At 46.9% G+C, this 21,244-nt stretch overlaps 1 protein-coding gene across 2 annotated transcripts in view; it reads left to right on the plus strand.

Annotated features, from left to right (window-relative positions):
* Positions 1 to 1,325: 1,325 nt before the first annotated feature.
* Positions 1,326 to 21,244, plus strand: part of PMM1 (phosphomannomutase 1) — a 64,205-nt gene continuing 44,286 nt past the window's right edge. For both annotated transcript variants that reach the window (XM_088468068.1, XM_088468067.1), the window contains exon 1: positions 1,326 to 1,464. In XM_088468068.1, the coding sequence (XP_088324194.1) occupies positions 1,384 to 1,464 (81 nt within the window). In that variant the 5' untranslated portion in view covers positions 1,326 to 1,383. The remainder of the gene's footprint in view (positions 1,465 to 21,244) is intronic.

Below are 21,244 nucleotides of genomic sequence, written 5' to 3' on the forward strand. Positions count from 1 at the left end.
AGCTGTGAAGCTGGGGCCATCCTGTCTGGGTGTGGGGCTAAAACCTGTTTAGGATTCAGACGAATCCAATTGTGTAGATCAATGCCTGGATTATATTACAATTGCCACAACTATACTTGTCTGCATACAGGGATTCCCAATTTGTATGTAAAAACATTCATTGTCTATTCTATTTACTTTTACTTAGGAAGCTGTTCTTCCAGTTGCCCTTGGTAGATTATCAAAAACATTGCCATCTGTATTTAGCTTGTGAGTTGTAACTTAAAATGGTGCTTGTCGCAAAATGGCGTCTTGTAGATTTTGTTTCTAAAATGGAGTCTAGCTGCCATTCGCAAGATGGCGTCGTGCACGCTTCAATTTTAAACTGATCTTGTCTCAGCCAATTATCCAGCTTCGATAATCTCTAAAGTACATGTTATGCCAACATGTACCTATGCCATGGGGGTACAATCTGTACTGATCCTATACAATCTACTAATCTATAGACTTCTTTAGTGTCTAGGTTCAACTTTAACAAACTTAGGGGTCTATGTACTAAGCCTTGGAGAGAGATTAAAGCAGACAGAGATAAAGTACCAACCAATCGGCTCCTAACTCACTTTAGAGGCTGTTTGAAAGTTGACAGGAGCTGATTGGTTGGTACTTTATCTCCGTCCTCTTCATCTCTCATCACGGCTTGGTACATGGAACATTTGAGTTTTACCTATGATGAATTAGATTTGGATGTATACTTTATAGTTTATAAAGGACATATCCTGGATTGAACAGTATGATTGTCATATTCTGAGCGTTGACCAGAAATATGAATACGTATTTTAATTTTTGGGCTAATGTTCATGCTTCATGTTCCAATTCTGGTGCTTAGTGCAATGGATTTGTCTGTATACTGCAGACTAGTTTGGTAAGTGAGAATTATTAAGTAGATGTTTTTGTCAATATAAGAATTTGGTTTGCTTACTAGGCATAGTTTTTTGTGACTGTGTTTTTGCTACTCTTGTAGATCTTTATCTATCTTTTAGATCTTCATTTATCTTTGTAGATTTTTCTTTGTGCGGACTATTAGTCATCAGCATCCAAAACTCTGGCTGCTCTTTGCATCTGCCTTCTCTAGTTGATCTCTCTGGTTACATTCATTAGGTGTAAGGTCACCACCCTTTCTCCTCAGTGACCTATAACCCACTTAGCTTTAGTGTTATTGTAGCATGCTGCAGGAAGAAGTCTGTGGTACGTGATCAGTCTCTTGTTTATCACAGCCAGCTGACTATGAGTCTGCTCTTTAATTGGCCAGCAAGGCTGCCACACCTCCCTTTGCCCTGAGCCAGCCCCCTACCCACCCTACTTCCATTCATTGTACAGGCAACGGCCTCTGCAGATGGAGATGCAATGGCAGAGACAGAGATCTCAAAACAGAGAGAGACACTGTGTCTTTTTGATGTGGATGGAACATTAACCCCGGCACGAAAGGTATGTCACAACTCTACTGCACACTACGACTGTTAGTTTCTCCTATGTGTTTTCAGTAAGTTTTTAATGTGTTTATCTGACATCCAAAATATAATTGTAATGAGTGTTGTTTCCTATACTTGCAAGGAATGTTATTTTCTGTTACACATTTGTTGTAAAACGATCTGAATTATGAATGCATATTGTAGAAGAGAAAGGACATTGCTATATTGCGTAAGTATTTTAAAAAAAAATATTAAATGGGTTTTTCAACTTGTACTAAATCTCTTCTCTCCCAATAGTATCATTTTGAAGGGGGTCTTTTCTGGGACTTATAGCTGGGACCTCTGGCGATCACTTATTGCGTCGCCCTCTCTGTATCGGACAAGATCTAGCGCAGCAGCTGTAATGGAAAGTGTTAGAGCTGCTGTGCTGGATTTCCCTTTCTAACCAGAGAAACTGATACATAACAGTGTTAGTAGTAATAACAGATGTTTTATGACAATTATCACACAGCTGTGTTTTGGGGACCTATGAACACTGACATTAATTGCAACGTTTTTTGGATGTCTGATGATATAGCTGTAATACCTCATAACCACTGGCATGAATTAAATTAGTTTTTAATAGTAGTACCAGGTTTGGAAATGGGTATAAAAATATAACCCATTGTTTTAGCAATACCCACTGGAATTTTTATTAGGTTTCAAGTGTTGTTGTTTTTTTCTCTGAATGATCCTTGTCCTATTCACTTATTTGTAAAAGAAAAAAGCCAGTGGGTATAAGACCTAAACGATCTCATTGTTTGACAGGATAAATCGGGCATATAAATCTGAAATGACTCTGCAGACTGTACTAAGCTATTAAAACTCAGTGAGCATCATGCTCTAATGAGGGCCCCACATTTTCTTGAGAGAGAGTTGCATTATTTCTATAGACAGTTTAGCAAACATCCTTTATATTTCTTAGGAATTTGACATTTTAGAGTACCGCAGTTTACTTTATTTCAACGCTAATTCTAAGGGGCGCATGCAGTCCATATCCCTTAACCCTGTTTTGATATAAATCGAGGATAGACAACCTGCAGCCCCCCAGCTGCTGTGGAACTACATATCCCAGTATGCCTTGCCACAGTTTTAGCATATCAAAATTATGGCATTTCATTCTTTGATGTGTAGTTCCACAGCAGCTGGAGCGCCACAGGCTGCCTACCCCTGACACAGATAACAACAAAAAATGGTCTCATATATATTTCCCATATCTATAAAAAGGAATAATCCTAACTGGATAAATATTATTTGATTTAACAGATTCTGGTGTAAGCAAGGTACATCAGTGGGGGCTTAGGGCCTGATTCAGACCCACTCGCGAGTGCACAGCGCTCGCAAGCGAGTCGATGGTCCCCGACTGCGCATGCACTCCCCCCGGCGTGCGCATGCGCGAGACCCGTGCTGCGAAGGCAGCTCCGTTGCAATGGGTCTCGCTACAAGACGGGACGGCTGTCGATGTTGATTGCCCATTTTGTAGGCGGAGAGGGAGGTGGCTGCACAAACGCAGGCGTTCCCTTAGGAACGCCTGGCGTTGGTGGGCGGCCCTACTGACATCACTATTAGAGCAGGAAGTCCACTCGGGCTTGCGAGAGCTGAGACCCTACCACAGGGTCTCCTCACAAGCTCGATGGTTGTGATAATCGTGACCATCGCCAGGCCGCTCGCAAAAGCTGTGGGTGGTCACCCACAGCTTAGCGAGCGGCCTGGAGGCAGGAAAAAAAAAATCCCCACCCTAATTCAGAGCGAGCGCTCGCAAACAGCGAGCGGCTCTGAATCAGGCCCTTAGTTCAGATTGCACTGAGTGCAGCTCATGACTTTTACTAATAGCAGGTCTGAGAAGTTTAAAATAATGGTGGGTACACACTATACAGATATATCTGCAGATGATGGTCGTTCATACACACTGAACGGCCATCATCTGTCTGGCCCTGGGTCACGAGGGGCAGGTCGGGGATGTGTCCCGCACCCCTCTGCGCGGCTGCCGCTTTGTGTGTGTACAGGCGGTCTGCAGACTGCCCGTACAGACTTGCCGATGGACAAATCTGTCCATAAACAGATATTCAAGGTATTTGGTTTGAAATATGACAGAAGCTGATTGGTTGGTACCTTCTGTCTCCACGTTCTCGATCTCCAAGCTTTGATAAATCTCCCCTTTTACCTCTCTACTTTTATCTCTTTAAGGCTTGACACAATTTCCCTCAATGCCACTAAGGGAAAATATAATGTCTTGCTGACACCTATTGCTTCCCCCCTGCTGACTACCAAGTATACATTTTAATACTGCTTGCAACTAATAGTTCAGTGACCACGGTATGAATACATAGCATTATTATAAACATATGTTACTAACATTACATGTAGTCAGTGATGCAAAGTATACTGAATATATAATATTTTGTGCCATAGTATCTATAAAGTGACACTATCTCTAGAGTCAAGTAACTATGGGCCTGATTCAGAGCCGGTCGCTATTTGCGCTCGCTCGTCCAGAAAATAGGGGTGGCTATTCAAAAGAACCGTTCGCTGTTTGCGGTCTGTTCACGCCTCTAGGTCTGAACGAGCGAACAAAACTTGCGGTCGTTTTTTGGGAAACTACGCCCCCTGGCCGCTCGCATCCGACGTCATGTCCGCTATTTATTAGATTAATCGAGTACATCGACCAGGGTCTGAGCTGCTCGCTATTCTTGTGGTTGGTTTTTGCTACCACAATTTTGCGAGCAGTTCTGGCTATAAAATAACCCAGTGACGTGGTCAATGACGCTGCTGTTTTAATTATGCACACCCATAAAACGCCCGTTTTGACCTTTAAGCACGCCTGCGTTCTGATCTCCACTCCCCGTTTTCAAGCACCTTCCCCTGTTACCACCCACATACGCCTCATTCTGTCACTTAAATTGTCAGGCATTCGCTATTTTGCGAGCACATGAATTTCAACCGCACTGACTGGTTCGCGCATGCGTATAACGATCCGTACGCATGCGCAGTTGGGCAAACATCGCTTGGAGCGAACGAACGGCCGCTTACGAGTGGCTCTGAATCAGGCCCTATATCCTTATGTTTTCATTGGTTATCCTCACTACCATATTTCATTGGAAATGTTTTCTATGAGCCCTAGTGGACCTAGGCAGGGGTGGAAATACTGGAGGCAATGGAAGGCATTCGCTTCTGGGCACCAGCCATGAAAGGGGCACACTGACCTCCATTGCTTGAGGTCCTGCTTTATGCACCCCACAACAGGAATAAGCAGGGAGCCCAGGGAGCATTTACTGCGGTCCTCCTTCTCCCAGGGCCTTGGAGTCCAGTCTTTGGAGCCAGACCTCCAGCAATGAAACTGCACCAATGTACATAAAAGGGGCAGGATAGAGACTAGAGTAGATAGCCCCTCCCTTCTTTGTTAGTTCTTCCCTCTCACACTCACTGGATCTGCTTTCTCTGCTGTTGCTGTGGGAACAGAGAAGAGCAATATTGGAAGACCCTGATCAGCAACAGGTAAAGTTTGTGTGCTAGGGTGTTGGTAGTTAATTGGGGGAGGAGTGTGTGCCTGGGTGCTGCTCTGGTGTTAGCAGTGAATGCAGGGGGAGGGTGTGTGTCTAGGTGCTGCTTTAGAGTTGGCAGTAAATGCAGGGGGAGGGTGTGTGGGTGCTGCTAAGGTGTTAGTAGTGAATGCATGGGGAGAGAGAATGTAGGTGCTGCTAAGGTATAGGTAGTGAATGCAGGGAGTGTGTTTTGGGTTTTGTTATGTTGGCAGTGAATGCATAGGCAACAGTGTGAAAACTGCTGGGGTGTTGGCAGTGAATGCAGGGGAGAGTCCTGTTCTGCTAGGGTCTTGGTAGCAAATGCAGGGGGGTGTCTTGGTGCGCAGGGGTGTTGGCAGTGAATACAGGGTGAGGAGAGCATGTGTCTGGATGCTGCTGTAGTGAATGTGGTTTATGGGGTGTGTGTTTTAGTGGTACTGGGAAAGGGGTGTTGGTAGTGAATGCAAGCAGGGGGAGGGCAGCAACAAGTGTCTCGCCTCCAGGCCCCTGTTATGAACTTACATCCCTGGACTTAGGACATGTGCTGTGCTCACATCTACTGTAATAATCTATCATTACATTGGATGCATGCATTGACAACATTGCTCACAATTGGGCCAGTGAACCTGAAGTGTGCCTCCAGACGATGTATTTTTCATACCTGTAAAAACAGATTATTATTTTTTTTGTGTCTTGCTGTTCGTCCATTGTCACTTAGCCCATAGACTGTTCCTTGTCATAGCTGGCTGGTGTGGAGTAGACAGTGCTTACACATTGTTTGCTATGAGTGACTATTGATGAGAATGACTCTAGCACCTTTTATAGCATCTCTGTTATCAGAGTTGAGTGAAAGATGAATAAGCTCTAGACACTGCACATGAAAAAGGTAATTGTTATTGTAAATGGTATAATAGTGGAGATGTTCTGTGCTGCAATGGAAGGTCCATGTGCTTGGGAGATCTCTGCATTGCAGGGTTTTCGTTGTGTTGGGTCTATGAGACGGGCATATCTGTGAAGAGGGGTTATCACTGTCCAATGGCAATATAAAGATATTATTGTAGTATTGCTGAATTTGGGTTAGCGCGTCCTGCCTCCAGCTTTGTGCTAGGCCCAGAGTGTCACGATCCGGGCTGAGAGGCTGCTAGGGTTGCAGGTCTTACCACTCCGGGCGCTCTAGCGCGGGTCCTCCGGTGGTGGAGCGGGTCCCTGGAGAGCGGCGCTGGACACAGTGAGCCTTCACAGGCCGAGGGTGCCCATCTGGAGACAGGTGTGAGCAGGTGAAACTGACAGCGCTTCTGTGCTGGAGACTACTGGGCTTGGCCATTTTGGATTTTGGTCAGTTGTCTGGTTGGAGCTAATCAGGTCACAGCTTGTCCTGGGAGTGCTAGCAGCCAATCCTGCACTACCTGAGGGTACTAAAGGGCTGTCAAGAAGTCCTTTAGTTGCCAGTGCAACGTCTATCACAGCCTGTGAGCTAGTTACTGTGCTCCCTTGCTCCTTGCGTGCTGCAGTTCCAGTGTGTCTCAGTGAAACTACCTTGTAGCCCTGTACCAGACCAGCCCTACGTACCAGCTTGCCTCCGGTGCCCGCTACCTGCTGTCGCCCGGTCGCTGAGTTCTGCTTGCGTCTCTTCAAGCTACTCCTCACCCTCCGTGCACCAGTCACCTCATGAGTCATACCCCATTACGACCGGCTGCCTTCCAGTTCCAACAAGCAAGCCTCCATTCCACATCCGACTCCACTCCGGGTCCAAGCCCACGCCAACACAGAGGCTCCCAACTTCATCACTAGACGACTAAAGGGTAGCTGTATCTAGCCATGGAGAGAGATAAAGTGGAGACGTTGCCCAAAATAATCAATCCGCTTCTAACTGCCATTTCAAAGACTGTGCTAGAGACAGTTAAGGGACCTATACATTGACCCGATTCCCCGTTCTGCTGATTCGTGGATCGACGGTCATTCATGATTGGTGATCCATCGGCGGATCAGGGAAATTTAACTTGTAAAAAATCACAGACTCGCCCATTTTGACCATTTTCAAGTCAGGATCAGGAAATCAAGATTTTTCGACATGTTGAATATTTCCAATTCCCCGACCCTGCCGTTGGCAGGATGGGAATTTTGGAAATCAGTTGCAGGTGTATGGGCTGCTTTAGAAGGTGATTGGTTGCTATCAGGGCCGGACTGGGACTAAAAATAGGCCCTGGCATTTAAAGAGCACACAGGCCCATCTGTATCCTGGCATAGACTCCTCCCCTAACTATTCCTGACCCCTCCCACTTTAGTCTATGCTCTTACAAATGTAATTAATATTAGAACAGACAAGTACACATCTATTAAAATACATACAACAGGGCACATCCTGCATGGGAGTCAAACATTTGGTATTGTGTTGGTTCTGTTAAGTTGTGCAGACACCTATAGATATATCTGTCCAATTCATGTGGTGGGACAGAAAATCTGGGAATGTGTGGGAGCAAATAACAATAGAAATTTGCTCCCAGATGCTGGAAAATGGACCAGATGTTCTTTCCCACCAGACAGATTGGGCAGATATCTATAGGTAAAGCTGGCACTTCACTGGTGTAGGTCATACACAAGAAAGGGGAAAGCATTTTCCCAAGCGATAGTTTAGCAGTTGTAGAAGATTAGATAGTGTTCACTGTAGGACTTTTTTAGGGCAGGGGTGCTGAATGCAGAGGACACCTCTGTGCACACCAAAGCAGAGCCACAACGACACATTTGAACAAAAGAGCGTTTGTGCCGCCAACTATAGGGGAAGCAGGGAGAGCGCGTGCCACATGCACGCGCAAAAAATTTCAGGCGTAGTTTTGCTGGGAAGGGGCATAGCCGCCTAATATTTCACGTTACGTCACACAGTAGTGTCCCTTTTTCACATTACGACACACGGTAGTGCCCCATAGTCACGTTACGTCACACAGTAGTGTCCCTTTTTCACGTTATGTCACACAATAGTGTCCCTAATTCACATACACATATATGAATATTTTCACATATTATAAAATAGAAATATACTAAACAATATATTGTATACAATATTAATACTACATGGATCTGCAGGTTTGAAATGGCAACATACTAAAAGGAATAGAGAGACAGGAAAAAGAGAGGAAGAAATGGGGGAGCCAGGAGAAAAAGAGAGGAGGAAAGGGGGGAGCCAGGAGAAAAAGAGAGTAGGAATTTGGGCAGCTGGGGAGAGAGAAGGAAAGAGGGGACCCAACAGGAGAATTAGGGAAAGCCAGGAGAGAGAGAGGAGGAATAGGAGGAACTGGGGTAGAGAGAGAGAATATGGGGAGCCAGGAGAGACATAGGAGAAATATGGGGAGTAGGAAGAGAGAGAAGAAATAGGGAGAGCAGCGAGAGAGTGAAGGAACAGGCTGAGTCGAGAGAAAGGGAGGAGGAACTGGGGAAACTAGAGAGACATAGGAGAAATAGGGTGAGCTGGGAGAGAGAAGGAATAGGGGAAGCTGGGAGAGAGAGAGAAGGAATTGGGGAGGCCGGGAAAGACATAGGAGAAGGGAGCTGGGTGATAGTAGGAAGGAATAAGGAAAGACGAGAGAGAGAAGAGGAATAGGGGGAGATGAGAGAGACCTAGGAGAAAGGGGAAGCTGTGAGAGAGAAGAGGAATAGGGGGAGATGAGAGAGACATAGAAGAAAGGGGAAGCTGGGAGAGAGAAGAGGAATAGGGGGAGATGAGAGAGACATAGAAGAAAGGGGAAGCTGGGAAGAGAGAAGAGGAATAGGGGGAGATGAGAGAGACAGAAGAAAGGGGAAGCTGGGAGAGAGAAGAGGATTAGGGGGAGACATAGAAGAAAGGGGAAGCTGGGAGAGAGAAGAAGAATAGGGGGAGACATAGAAGAAAGGGGAAGCTGTGAGAGAGAAGAGGAATAGGGGGAGATGAGAGAGACATAGAAGAAAGGGGAAGCTGGGAGAGAGAAGAGGAATAGGGGGAGATGAGAGAGACATAGAAGAAAGGGGAAGCTGGGAGAGAGAAGAGGAATAGGGGGAGATGAGAGAGACATAGAAGAAAGGGGAAGCTGGGAGAGAGAAGAGGAATAGGGGGAGACATAGAAGAAAGGGGAAGCTGGGAGAGAGAAGAGGAATAGGGGGAGACATAGAAGAAAGGGGAAGCTGGGAGAGAGAAGAGGAATAGGGGGAGACGGGAGAGATGGAGGGGGAGAGGGGGAGACGGTAGAGAGGGAGAGAGGGAAAGGGGGAGACAGAGATGGGAGAGGAAGGGGGAGACGGAAGGGGGGAAACAGACGGAAGGGGGTAGACAGAGACGGAAGGGGGGAGACGGAGAAGGGAGGGGGAGACAGAGATACTAGAGGGGGAGAGGGAGATAGATAGGAGAGGGGTACAGAGATAGGAGAGGGAGTCAGAGATAGGAGAGGGAGACGGGAGGGGCATACATAGGAGAAAGAGAGGAACCTGGAAAAGAGAGAGAAGGAATAGGGGGAGCCAGGAGAGACATTGGGCTCGATTCAATTCAACGCAAATTCAATAGCACTGGAAATGAGCTCCCGGAGCTATTTAATCCGTTGCGCTACTAAGCCTGACTAGGGATTTCTTCTCGCGTCCCTCCTGGGATGCAAGCAAAAATCCAACAAAAGTCCAGGCGCAATGCTGTTTTCTGCCCTTAGCGCGGCAGAAACAGCATTGTGCCGGGAAGTTTAGTCAGAGAATGCCCGTTCTCGCGACTAAATACCTTGTTTAAGGCGGGAGGCACAGGAGAAGGGCATTCTCCAACCTAACAACACGCAGAATTGAATTGAGCCCATGGGAGAAAGAGGGGGAGCTGGGCGAGAGAGGAGGAATAGGGGGAGATGGGAGATAGAGGGTAGGAATAGGGGGAGAATTGAGACAGGAGGAATAAGGGCAGGCAGCAGAGTTTAGGATTAGGGGGAGATGAGAAGGGAATAGGGGGAAACAAAAAAAAGAGAGAGAAGAAATCAGCGAAGATAGAAGAGAGAATAAGAGGAGGAGGAATAAGGTGAGATGAGAGAGAGACAGAAGGAAATTAATGGCGGAGATGGCAGAGATACCTGATGTAGTTTTGGTGTGCAGAGGTTTTACCTACTCACCATATGCAGCCCCCCGTGAAGCAGCATCCTGCTGTCCTGTAGCTGAAACCCGGAAGTGCGGCTCCTCTGAATGGCATGTACTCCTTGTGCGGCTCCGCTTCCCAGGCAGCAGACTGTCTGCATAGCGCTGCCCCAGATTCCTTCCCACTGACCCCAATCCCATGGGACTTGGTCGCAGCCAGGGCAGTTTCTAGGGTCTGAGGCTCCCAGTGTGAGCAGTCAAAATACGCCCCCCCCCCCTCCCAAGAAGCGGTAATATTGTGGAGTGGGCGTGGCCTCATCGTGAGGGGGTGTGGTATCACAGTAAGGGAGCATGGTCTCGAAAGAAGACAGAATGTCAGCCGCTGTACACCCCCCAACTGACATAGCACACGCTGCACACCCCCCACTGACATAGCACACGCTGCACACCCCCCAACTGACATAGCACACGCTGCACACCCCCCAACTGACATAGCACACGCTGCACACCCCCCAACTGACATAGCACACGCTGCGCACCCCCCAACTGACATAGCACATGCTGCACACCCCCAACTAACATAGCGCACGCTGCACCAGGGCCGCAACTAGGGGGGGGCTGAGGGGTCATGTGCACCGGGCGCCATCCTCCAGCGGCACCGGCCACACACTTCTCTGTGCTGGAGGTCTGCAGATAGAGACCTCCGGCAGTGGTGCGCGCCACTGAAAAATCGACGGAAGATCCCGCCCTCCCTCCTCCCGTCGGAAGTTAGGGTAAGAGCTCAGGGGGTGGGAGGAGGGGGCGGTGAGGGAGTGAGAGGGGCGGCAGTGCTGCACAGGGCACACTGCCGTCTAGCTACGACGCTGGCTGCACCCCCCCAAATGACATAGCACACGCTGCACCCCCCCCAAATGACATAGCACATGCTGCACACCCCCCAAATGACATAGCACATGCTGCGCGTGCACCCCCCCCAGCCCCAACATCCTGCTGCAGGCTGCACTGCACCCCACACAACTGACATTATTTACACATGCTGCTCGCACCCCCTTTCCCCTTCTTCGCGTAACGCAGCGCATCTCCCTGCTGTGCGCTTGCCTCATGATCCTACCCAGTCAGTGCCCAGTTCGGAGGACGGGCGCGGCAGATGGGAGTGGACAGCCTGGCCCCAACCACCGTCCAGAGAGAGGACAGACTGACAAGTGCAGCCAGCAGCAGGACGCGAAGGCCAGTCTCAGCCGGCGCCCGGACTCTTCAGTGCGGCTGTGCTGGTCGCGGCAAGGCAAGGTACTCGCCTTGCTCAGTAAGAAGATTTCAGGAATGCGCGGCCACGTCATGACGCAGCGTGATGACGTCACTGCGTCATGACGCGGCCGCGCATTCGTGCAATCTGTTTACTGAGCAAGGCGCCGCCCAGGAGGTTGTACTGCCGGGTGAGCCTGTGCTCAGCCAAAGCAGCCCATTTGGCCATCGTCCCTTCTGGCATTTGCCAGAAGTGCCCAAAGGCCAGTCCGGCCCTGGTTGCTATGGACAACTTCTCCACTCTCTCTCTCCAAGGCGCGATACATCTCCCATACCAATTAAGGAAAAACAAAATACCTACATTTTGAGAAATTACCCTGTCACCTTTTCCTGCACTTTCTGCTTTTGTTAGTAGTCTTTCATTGGCTCAACATTGTATGTACACCTAGTAAGTCTGCAGCTTCTATCACTGTCTTCTCTCATCACACATCAATGTCCCCCACTCCCATGCCCTTACATTTCTTCATTGGCCTACAATCTTAACAATTGGTTGCTAGGGGTAACTTCTCCACTGGTCTACTACTCCATGCTTTTCACTGCTTGATACATAAACTTCTAAAGGTGATCACACTGATGACAATAACATAGTTTTATAGCCAGGATCTATATTTTTTTACTATTGAAATTTAAATTTACACGTTACAGTAGATAAACTGACTCACCTGTTTACTACTGGAACAGCTGACCTTTAGACTACTAATTTGCTTATTTTTGTTATTCCACATGTTATGTTATAAAGGTGCAGCCTAACATACCTAGCGCATGTCGTTGTTTTTCTATTTATGCCGACATTTCATAGCAACACTACACATAAATATACAAGGGCATAACCGCTTTATGTAAGTGTTTTTTTTTTTTTTTACTGCTAATTTGCAATCTTCAAACATATTTACTTTTATATATTGTAATTTAGTATAAAGAGCATGGCTGGTAAAACTGTCTACAATGAATCTGTTTTTATACTGTAACACATGTTTTGATATAATTAGTCATTAGTAAGAAAACCTCCTCTTAAGTAATTTCCTAACTTTAATGCGAAGTGTAGTGTTTACAGTGGAGTATAAACATTTCTGCCCCCTTCCTGATTTAATCTATTTTTGCATATTTGTCACATTTAGTTGTTCAGATCTTCAAACAAAATGAAATATAAAACAACATAAGACAACCTGCGGAAACAAAAAATACAGCTTTTAAATGATCATTTAGTTTATTTAATTAAAAAAGTATCAAACACCAACTGGACTTGTGTGAAATAGTTATTGCTCCTTTAGTTACTCATTCAACCAAGTTGAATTGACAATTGGGTTCATTAAGATTGGACACAATCAGGCTTGATTACGGCAGACCCTGTCAGGGACAGACGTATGGGAGACAATGGAGGCGCCTGAACTAAAGGGGTACCTCCTCCATCACCCATAATATAGTCACCCCACTTAGGGCTGTAAATACGGGGGATGGGGGGCATTAAATGTTAACTTGCCTCCGGGCGTCTGGGATGAAATTCCGCCACTGAGCCCTGTTGAATTGAAACGTCACTTAAATAGAACCTTTCCAGGGGATGCGGTTAAGATACCGCCGCCCAGAATGCCGCCCGTCTGAATCCCGATGCTGGAAGCTCGACCAGGGACTAAAGATAGGTGTCTAAATCCTGACTCCTATCTTTAGTCCCACACCAAAATCCTGACGCCCGACACCCTGAATGAAGGTAAGCCGGGGCTTTCTAGCTGTTAGCTGCGAGGGGGGAGGGTTAGGTTTAGGCACCCCCAGGGGGAGGTTAGGGTTAGGCCCCCCTGCCCGGGAGGGTTAGACTTAGTGGTGCCTAACACAGGGGAGGGTTAGGGTACTTACCAGCCCTAGTCAGGATTTTCAGAGTTTGGGCTTCCGGTGTCGGTATTTGGTCTGCCGGGAATAGATCGGGTGGCATCACATACAGATTCCCTTTCCAGTAATATGAAGTTTTGCTAAAAGGTTTCAATAAGCAGCACAGTATGACGCGATCAAGAGAAAGTTATTGAAATATATCCGTCTAGAAAGGGTTACACAGCCATTTCTAAGGCTCTGGCACCCCAATGAACCACATTGAGAGCTATTATCGCCAAAAGGAGAGAACTTGGAACAGTGGTGAATCTCCCCAAGAGTGGCCAGTCTACCAAAATTTCCTCCAAGAAAGGACTCATCCAGGAATTCATACAAGAACCCAGATGAACATCTATGGACCTGCAGGCCTCACTCACTTCAGTTAATCTCAGCATTCATTATTCCTCCATAAGACTGGGCAAATATGGTATTCATAGGAGAATTGCAAGATGAAAACCACTGATAACCAAGAGGAACATAAAGGCTCTCACATCTGCCAAAAAAACACATTGATACCCTGCAAGGCTAATGTTAAAAATGTAACGTTTTGGAAGACATGGGTCCCATTACATCTGGTGTAAAGCAATCTCTGTATTCCATAATAATAACATACAGGGGTGTATCTATAATAGGTGCAAGGTGTGCCGGGCCCACACCGCACACCCTGCACCCATATTTTTTTTATACTTGCCTCTCCAAAGTCCCACCTCTGCGATATCAATGCTATAAAAAAATCACCTGGAAAATGGCTGCCGCGGCCATTTTCCCAGTGTTTTGCGCATGCGCAGTAGGGAAATTAGTAGTGCCCAGAGTCTACTGCTGCGGCACTCCGCCGGCCGCTGGTGAGAGAGTTGGGGGCCCTGGACGGAGCCCCCTCCTATCTTAATACGCCCCTGACAACATACCAACAGTCCTATATGGTGGTGGTAGTGTGATGGTATGGAAATACTTTGCTACTTCAGGGCCTGGGTGACTTGTCATAGTTAACAACATCTTGAATGACTCAAAAGAAGATAAAATAAGGTTTAGGCCTTGTCAAAGTCCTAACTTAAATCCAATTGAGATACTGGGCCTCATTCAGAGGCGGTCGGAGGATGCAAGCGGTGGCTCAGAAACTGGGCGGCCGCTTGCATCCTGACCGCCCGCCTCTGTTGCGGTTGTCAGGCTGTGGGTTAACACCCACAGCTCTAACGATCGCTCCGGTGATGTTCGCGATGGTCAGAGACCATCGCGACCATCGGGGCTTACGACGAGACCCTAGGGTAGGGTCTCCCTTGTCGTAAGCCCCGGAGAGCTTCTGACTCTGTCTGACCCCGAAGATCTCCACTGACATCTCTAGTGATGTCAGTGGGGCCTCCCCCAATCGGTAGGTGTTCCCATGGGAACGCCTCCATTTGGGTTGCCACCCGCCCGGCCCGCCTTCCAAACGGGGCGAGCTGTCAATCAACATCGATAGCTCGCCCCCTTTGGATCGAGACCCGCTACGACCGGCGCTGTCGGTCGTAGCGGGTCTCACGCATGCTCTGTGGGTGGCCATCGACCCGGTCCGAGCGCATCGGCGCTAACGACCGGGTCTGAATGACCCCCACTGTCTCAGGACCTTAAATGGGCACTTCATGCTTGAAAACATTCCAGTGTGGCTGGAATGCCTGATCTGTGATGTAAAAGACTGATCTCCAGTTATCAGAAGCCTTTGGTTGCAGTTGTTGCTGCTAAAGGTGGCACAACCAGTTAATAAGTTTAGGGTGTGGGAATTCATTTTTCACATGCTTGATATAGCTGTTGGATAACTTTTTTTACTTCAATAAATTAAATGATTATTTAAAAAATTTATTTTGTGTTTATTCAGGTTGTCTTTGTCTTATTTTCATTTTTGTTTGAAGATCTAAAACAATTAAGTGTGACAAATATGCAAAAATTAAAGCAATTAGGAAGGGGCAAAAATGTTTTCACACCACTGTATAAATAAAGTACAGAGGTGTGTTCACTGATTTACAAAATAACATCTCAGCAGAAATCAGTGGTTGCACTGATTTGATTACATAGTGCAACAAGATATTAATGCCTGTAACCAGCCAGTATAGAGATTGATAATACTTGGGTTAATGTACAGGTGTTTTGTGGAGGGCTTGACTTGTTTTGATTTTTGTATGTGTTAAGTATAAACCAATATACCTGTTGCTCAATAGCGGATAACCTGATATGTGGTTGCTAGGGTGGTGCGGCCAGTGCCATGGCTCAGGGCACCGCAGGGCAGGGGGCGCTGTTTGGGCCTGTCAATTTTCCTGTTTATTATTATTCTCACTTGTAGCTTCCTCTTCTTTTATCCCCAGCATCTCCTGGCCTCCCCTATCTCTTCCCTGGCCCTTTCCATTAAGGCCATGGCCCTTTTTCAGGTGCACTGTCTTATGTCTCTATTTATAAAATGGGGGGGGGGGCGGGGGCGCCAATTCTCTCTCTAGCACAGGTCATCAAAAAGTCTAGTTACAGTTCAGTGTGGTTGAATTCTAGCACTGTGTCTACCCTCCCTCTTTGCTCTGTCACCTTAACTGCGATTGCAATAGTGATTATGCGGGCAGTCTCACTGTGATAGTATGCTAATCCACTGCGATCACTATGCCATCGAAGCACAACATAAGGACGCCGACTTTACCTATGGCACCGCAGTGTATAAATTATGCACGCCCATGCAATGGCGTTCAAACGCACTGGCACACTTGCATTTCGCCGACCACACCCCGTCCCACTTCCTGTCAATCACTCTGCGATGGGTCTGCGTGGTCACTGCAGTGGCTGGTTCGTGCATGCGTAGAATGCAACAATCTGCCGATTGTGTGTGTAATCGCAGTTGCGATCGGTAATGAATCAGGCCCAATATCACATGTAAAGTGTCAATAATATTTAAGTTGGGGAAATAAACTTGTACAACAGACTAATATTATTGAGATTACTGATGTGTGGATACAACTAATAATAATGTTCCTTAAATTTATGATAATTGACATTACTGACTAGTACATCTGAGAGATGTAGTACATTAGGCCAATGGACCTCTAATCCACACATTACAAAAGAAACAAAATGCACCATTACATAATGACTCCAGGCTTGTATGTCTGCTATGTATGGAATGATAATTACCTGGCTATTGAGAACAAGACATGGCAGACACCTCAAACCAGGAGCGTAAATTCATCCCAGATGCCCGGAGGCAAGTTATAATTTGGTGCCCCAACCCATAACAGCCATTGACACTGTGCAACATAGCATTTTGCCTGTAGATTCACCCGCAGTCGCACACAGAATATAGGCATGCCACAGATCATTTTAATAAGCAGAAGCTGCTTGTACATCCTCTTCGCATCGCTGTGCGAATAAGATGCATTTGAAGGGAAAAATTTGCACGAAAAGATGCTTGGCGCTACCAAGTTACTCTGCGCTCACATGTTACATACGGAGGATAGATGTATGTGGACTCATCTGCATGCATTAGTCACAGATAAGATAGTGACCTGCATGGTGCAATTAGCATGAGGCTCAGAGTCCTCCTGGTGAAAGCCACCTGATGTAGGGTGGGGAGCCCTCCTGATACCCCTGATAAAGGGGAAACCACCTAATGTGGTGGCTGAGTTTAAGTCGACATACTGTAAGACAGCCACTGTGGTGGGACTACAAATTACAAAATGCCCAGTCTACTGCCGACTGCATCACATGCTGGGAAGTTTCTCCACCAAAAATCTACCCCCCAGACTCAGTCGCTGATGCCCCAGGCCCTCGCTTCCCATGCCCTCTTACCCGCAGCTCCGTTCGATGCATCCTTGTTGACATCCAGCTCCTGGAAGATCTGCAGCTGCGCTTATCCTCAGGCCAGTCACTCTGCTGCATAGGCCCGCGGCTAGAGCTGCCACCAGGGAGGAGTGGGACGGAGAGTTATAGGTGTGGGGGCGCTGGGACTGCTGCACAAGTCCACTGCTAGGGCTGACCCCAGGGAGGTGTGGGAAGGGGAGTTGGTGAGGGGATGCGCCGGAACTGCTGCACTGGTCCAAGCGGCTAGGGAGGAGTGAGACAGAGAGTTGTGGGTGAGGGGGGCACCGGATGTGTCACACTGACATGAGGAGCAGCGACACCAATGAGTAGGGACAGGCTATAGATAGACGGAGGCGGCACCTGATGGTCTGACACGGAGCTCTCCACTAGTGTATGGTGGCTTCTCAGGTGTCGGGAAGAGGTGTCATGTATTGGGCGGTACACTGCAGGTACATAGTTACAGGTACAGCCCTAAGTGCGGTGAATATATTGTGGGGAATGTAGGAGGTGCCCCATCAGTGGTGGAGCCCGGCGGCAGGCGCCTCTTGTCTCCCATAGTTCTGCCCCTGCCTCAAACTGCATTAATAACATATATTATGTATTCCTGATGCTAATAAGTGAAAGAACTGCTGCCTCAGGATCTTATATTGAATAGCATCAAGTATAGAGTTTGTTTAATGCAGGTCTGAATGAGGCATTACATTTAGCTGGCCATGGCTCTCAAACACAATGGGGTGATGCAGAGGGTATGCACTCTGGAAGCCGGCGGACGTAATCCCGACAGCCGGCTTCCCGACTGCTTCATCCTGTCATTTTACCGACGCCGGCATCCCGATCGAAGCGATGCCGGGCGCCGCTCTGGACAGCCGCGGGGGGGTTAGGGTTAGGCACCCCCCCCAGGAGGTTAGGGTTAGGCTAGGGGAAGGGAGGGTTAGGGTTAGGCACCCCCAGGGGGACTTAGGGTTGGGCACCCCCCCGGAGGACTTGGGTTTAGGCGGCGGGGAAGGGGGGGTTAGGGTTAGGTGGGGGAGGTTAGTTTAGTTAATACTTACCTTGGTACGATCGGGATTTTCAGCCATGTTGGCCAGCTGCTTTCGGGATTTGAACCGATTCCATGCAGAGAGAGTATAAAAAGCTATTTTGTGAGAATTTCCTATGCACAATGGTGGCACACACACAGTGCTATTATTCAGCAGGAACAAGCGGGGTCTCAGTTCCTGGACCTCTCATTAACAATGATGTAATGTCCTAGGACAAAATTGTATTTTCCATAAGATATGTTTTATTTTAAAGACCCTTTAGAGAGCCTTCTTTCCTAAATACTATATAAACATGTATATAATTTATATTTGTTTTTCTATAGCTCCACTCCCAGTAGCTAGACCCACAGAAAAATAACCCTGTGCACTCATATACACGAGTGTAGTTTTACCTCTGTATAGGCCGTACATAGGCGTTCTAGTATAGGCTGAGTAGAGTAAGAGCGTGTTTGTGTAACTGCATATACGGGAAAAAGATGACTATATGCCTTATGGAAGCCGTATTGTTTGGGAGTCGATAAAGACAGATGCCAACAGCGGATGATGATGGTCATGGACACGAGGGAACAGCTTGTGATTGACTGTTTGTGACATTTATTGGTGCTTATTATTCATTGTAACATGCTTTTATTTTGTGTGTCTGTATGTTTAGAATAGATTTTATGTTTTTACATGTGTTGTTTCTGCTGTATTACAGAGGAATTAGCAGTTGTACTGATACTTAATAGCAAATGTTTGTTGCACCTAAAATAAATTATTTTTGAAAATGGTGGTAAGTGGGATGTAACATACTGTATGTTAGCCATACAGGGCTATATGCATCTCCAGCTCTGCATATAAGTGTAAGTACACTATTTTTGCTTGTGAATTATGCTCATTTTGTGGTGAATGCTATATCTGCTCCAGTGCCTCATTCCTTCCTGAAACAGACACGCTGTTATTCAACACATTAAAAACACATACACAAGTAGCTGGTTAGTACAACATGTTCAGCATCGTACAGGTGACAAGAATATGTAAGATTAGTGTAGTTTCGCGATAAGATAGAAATAACAAACTCCATAGATGGACTAAACTATATATGATGTTTGCCCTATGAACCTTTGTTCCCTATCGTACAGTTTTGTTTCTTTGTTATTTGCTGATTTTCCTATTTTTCAGTACTCTCTGAACATGTCACTGTTAAATACTGTGATCACTTTGTCAACATTATAGTTAGGACTGTTTCCCCTTAAGATGGGTTTAGCTCTAAAAAACAGCATGTAAATCAGTCTGACACTATAAACCTTTATTTCTGGTGTGTCACCGTCACCACTGACGCTTTTACTAACATTGTATTGGTATTCTTGTTACATCGCAGTTTTTATAGCATACTGTATTCGATTTTATTGTATTTGCCATTGGTAAACACTTTGGGGAAGCCTACAGCACTAAATGCTAGTAACAAGCGCAGCTGCCCAAGTGTAATAGCCTGCAAAAGGCCCAAGTGTAATAGCCTGCAAAAGGCCCAAGTGTAATAGCCTGCAAAAGGCCCAAGTGTAATAGCCTGCAAAAGGCCCAAGTGTAATAGCCTGCAAAAGGCCCAAGTGTAATAGACTGCAAAAAGGCCCAAGTGCCTGCAAAATGCCCAAGTGTAATAGCCTGCATAAGGCCCAAGTGTAATAGCCTGCAAAAGGCCCAAGTGTAATAGCCTGCAAAAGGCCCAAGTGTAATAGCCTGCAAAAGGCCCAAGTGTAATAACCTGCAAAAGGCCCATGTGTAATAGACTGCAAAAAGGCCCAAGTGCCTGCAATGCCCAAGTGTAATAGCCTGCAAAAGGCCCAAGTGTAATAGCCTGCAAAAGGCCCAAGTGTAATAGCCTGCAAAAGGCCCAAGTGTAATAGCCTGTAAAAAGGCCCAAGTGTAATAGCCTGCAAAAGGCCCAAGTGTAATAGCCTGCAAAAGGCCCAAGTGTAATAGCCTGCAAAAGGCCCAAGTGTAATAGCCTGCAAAAAGGCCCAAGTGCCTGCAAAATGCAGGCAATGGCACAATTTTGGCGATTTAGCTCCTAAATGTAAAGTACCAATAATTTAAAAGCTCAACCTGGTTTTGCCTTTTAAGTTATTGTCGTTTTAAATCTAGTGGCTGATTCAGCAGAATCATTCTGGTGCCTGCAACTCACAGGCTATTACATTTTGTCCAATGTGTTTTTACTTGTGATTAGTGGTTTCAAATGTGAAAAAAAACCTTCGTGGTCTCATTTAGAGTTGGATATGTCTATTTTTGTTATTTTTTGTTTATGTGCATAAGATATACATTTACAAGTAAACATGACATGATCACCACACAGGCGTCACTCTGCATGCACCAATGCTAATGCTCAGAAGAGCAGAAGGGGCATCTGGAGTGGATGACCAGCTTAGCTACCCTCTCCCTCCCCTCCCCAAACTTTGCTATAGGGCCCAGACATGTTGAGTTCTGCTTTTGGCTCCTTCCCTGTGATCCTCCCCATCATCCTTTTGTAGTTAGGAGTGGGGAGAAGAATGTGAGAGTTCTAATTTCTTTCATTTAAGACTAGATTGATACATGTTAGCTAAGACGATTTGTCCCTTTGTAATCAATATGACAAATAGAGGGGTAGGAAGAATGCAATTACTTGCATAGAAGAGGGCTCACTACTGTGTTTGTCTTCTATGCACACTGAAAGCCATGCACAGCACTTCAATACAGCTTTATGGGATTGTTAAAGATTAAATAATGGGACTATGATGTACTAAGCTTTGGAGAGAGATAAAGTGGATGGAGATAAAGGGGGTCATTCAGACCCACTCGCAAGCGGCAGTACGCTCGCAAGTGGGTCGATGTTCCCCACTGCACATGCGCACGACGGAGGGAGCTCCGTCGTGCGCATGCGCGAGACCCGGACTGCGACAGCCAAGCAGTCGCTCCGGGTCTCGCACCAAAGGGGGCGTGCTGTCAATGTTGATTGACAGCACGCCCCCTTTGGTGGGCGTGCCGGGGGCGTGCCTGCCAGACGGAGGCGTTCCCATGGGAACGCCTAGCGTCTGAAGCCGGCCCCACTGACATCACTAGTGATGTCAGTGGGAGTGATTTTGGCTCTGATAGAGCCAAAATCACTCCAGGGCTTGTGGCAGGGAGACCCTACCGCAGGGTCTCCGTCGCA

This window comes from Taudactylus pleione, unplaced genomic scaffold (assembly GCF_031769625.1).
Source record: "Taudactylus pleione unplaced genomic scaffold, aTauple2 ptg000080l, whole genome shotgun sequence".
NCBI lineage: Eukaryota > Metazoa > Chordata > Amphibia > Anura > Myobatrachidae > Taudactylus > Taudactylus pleione.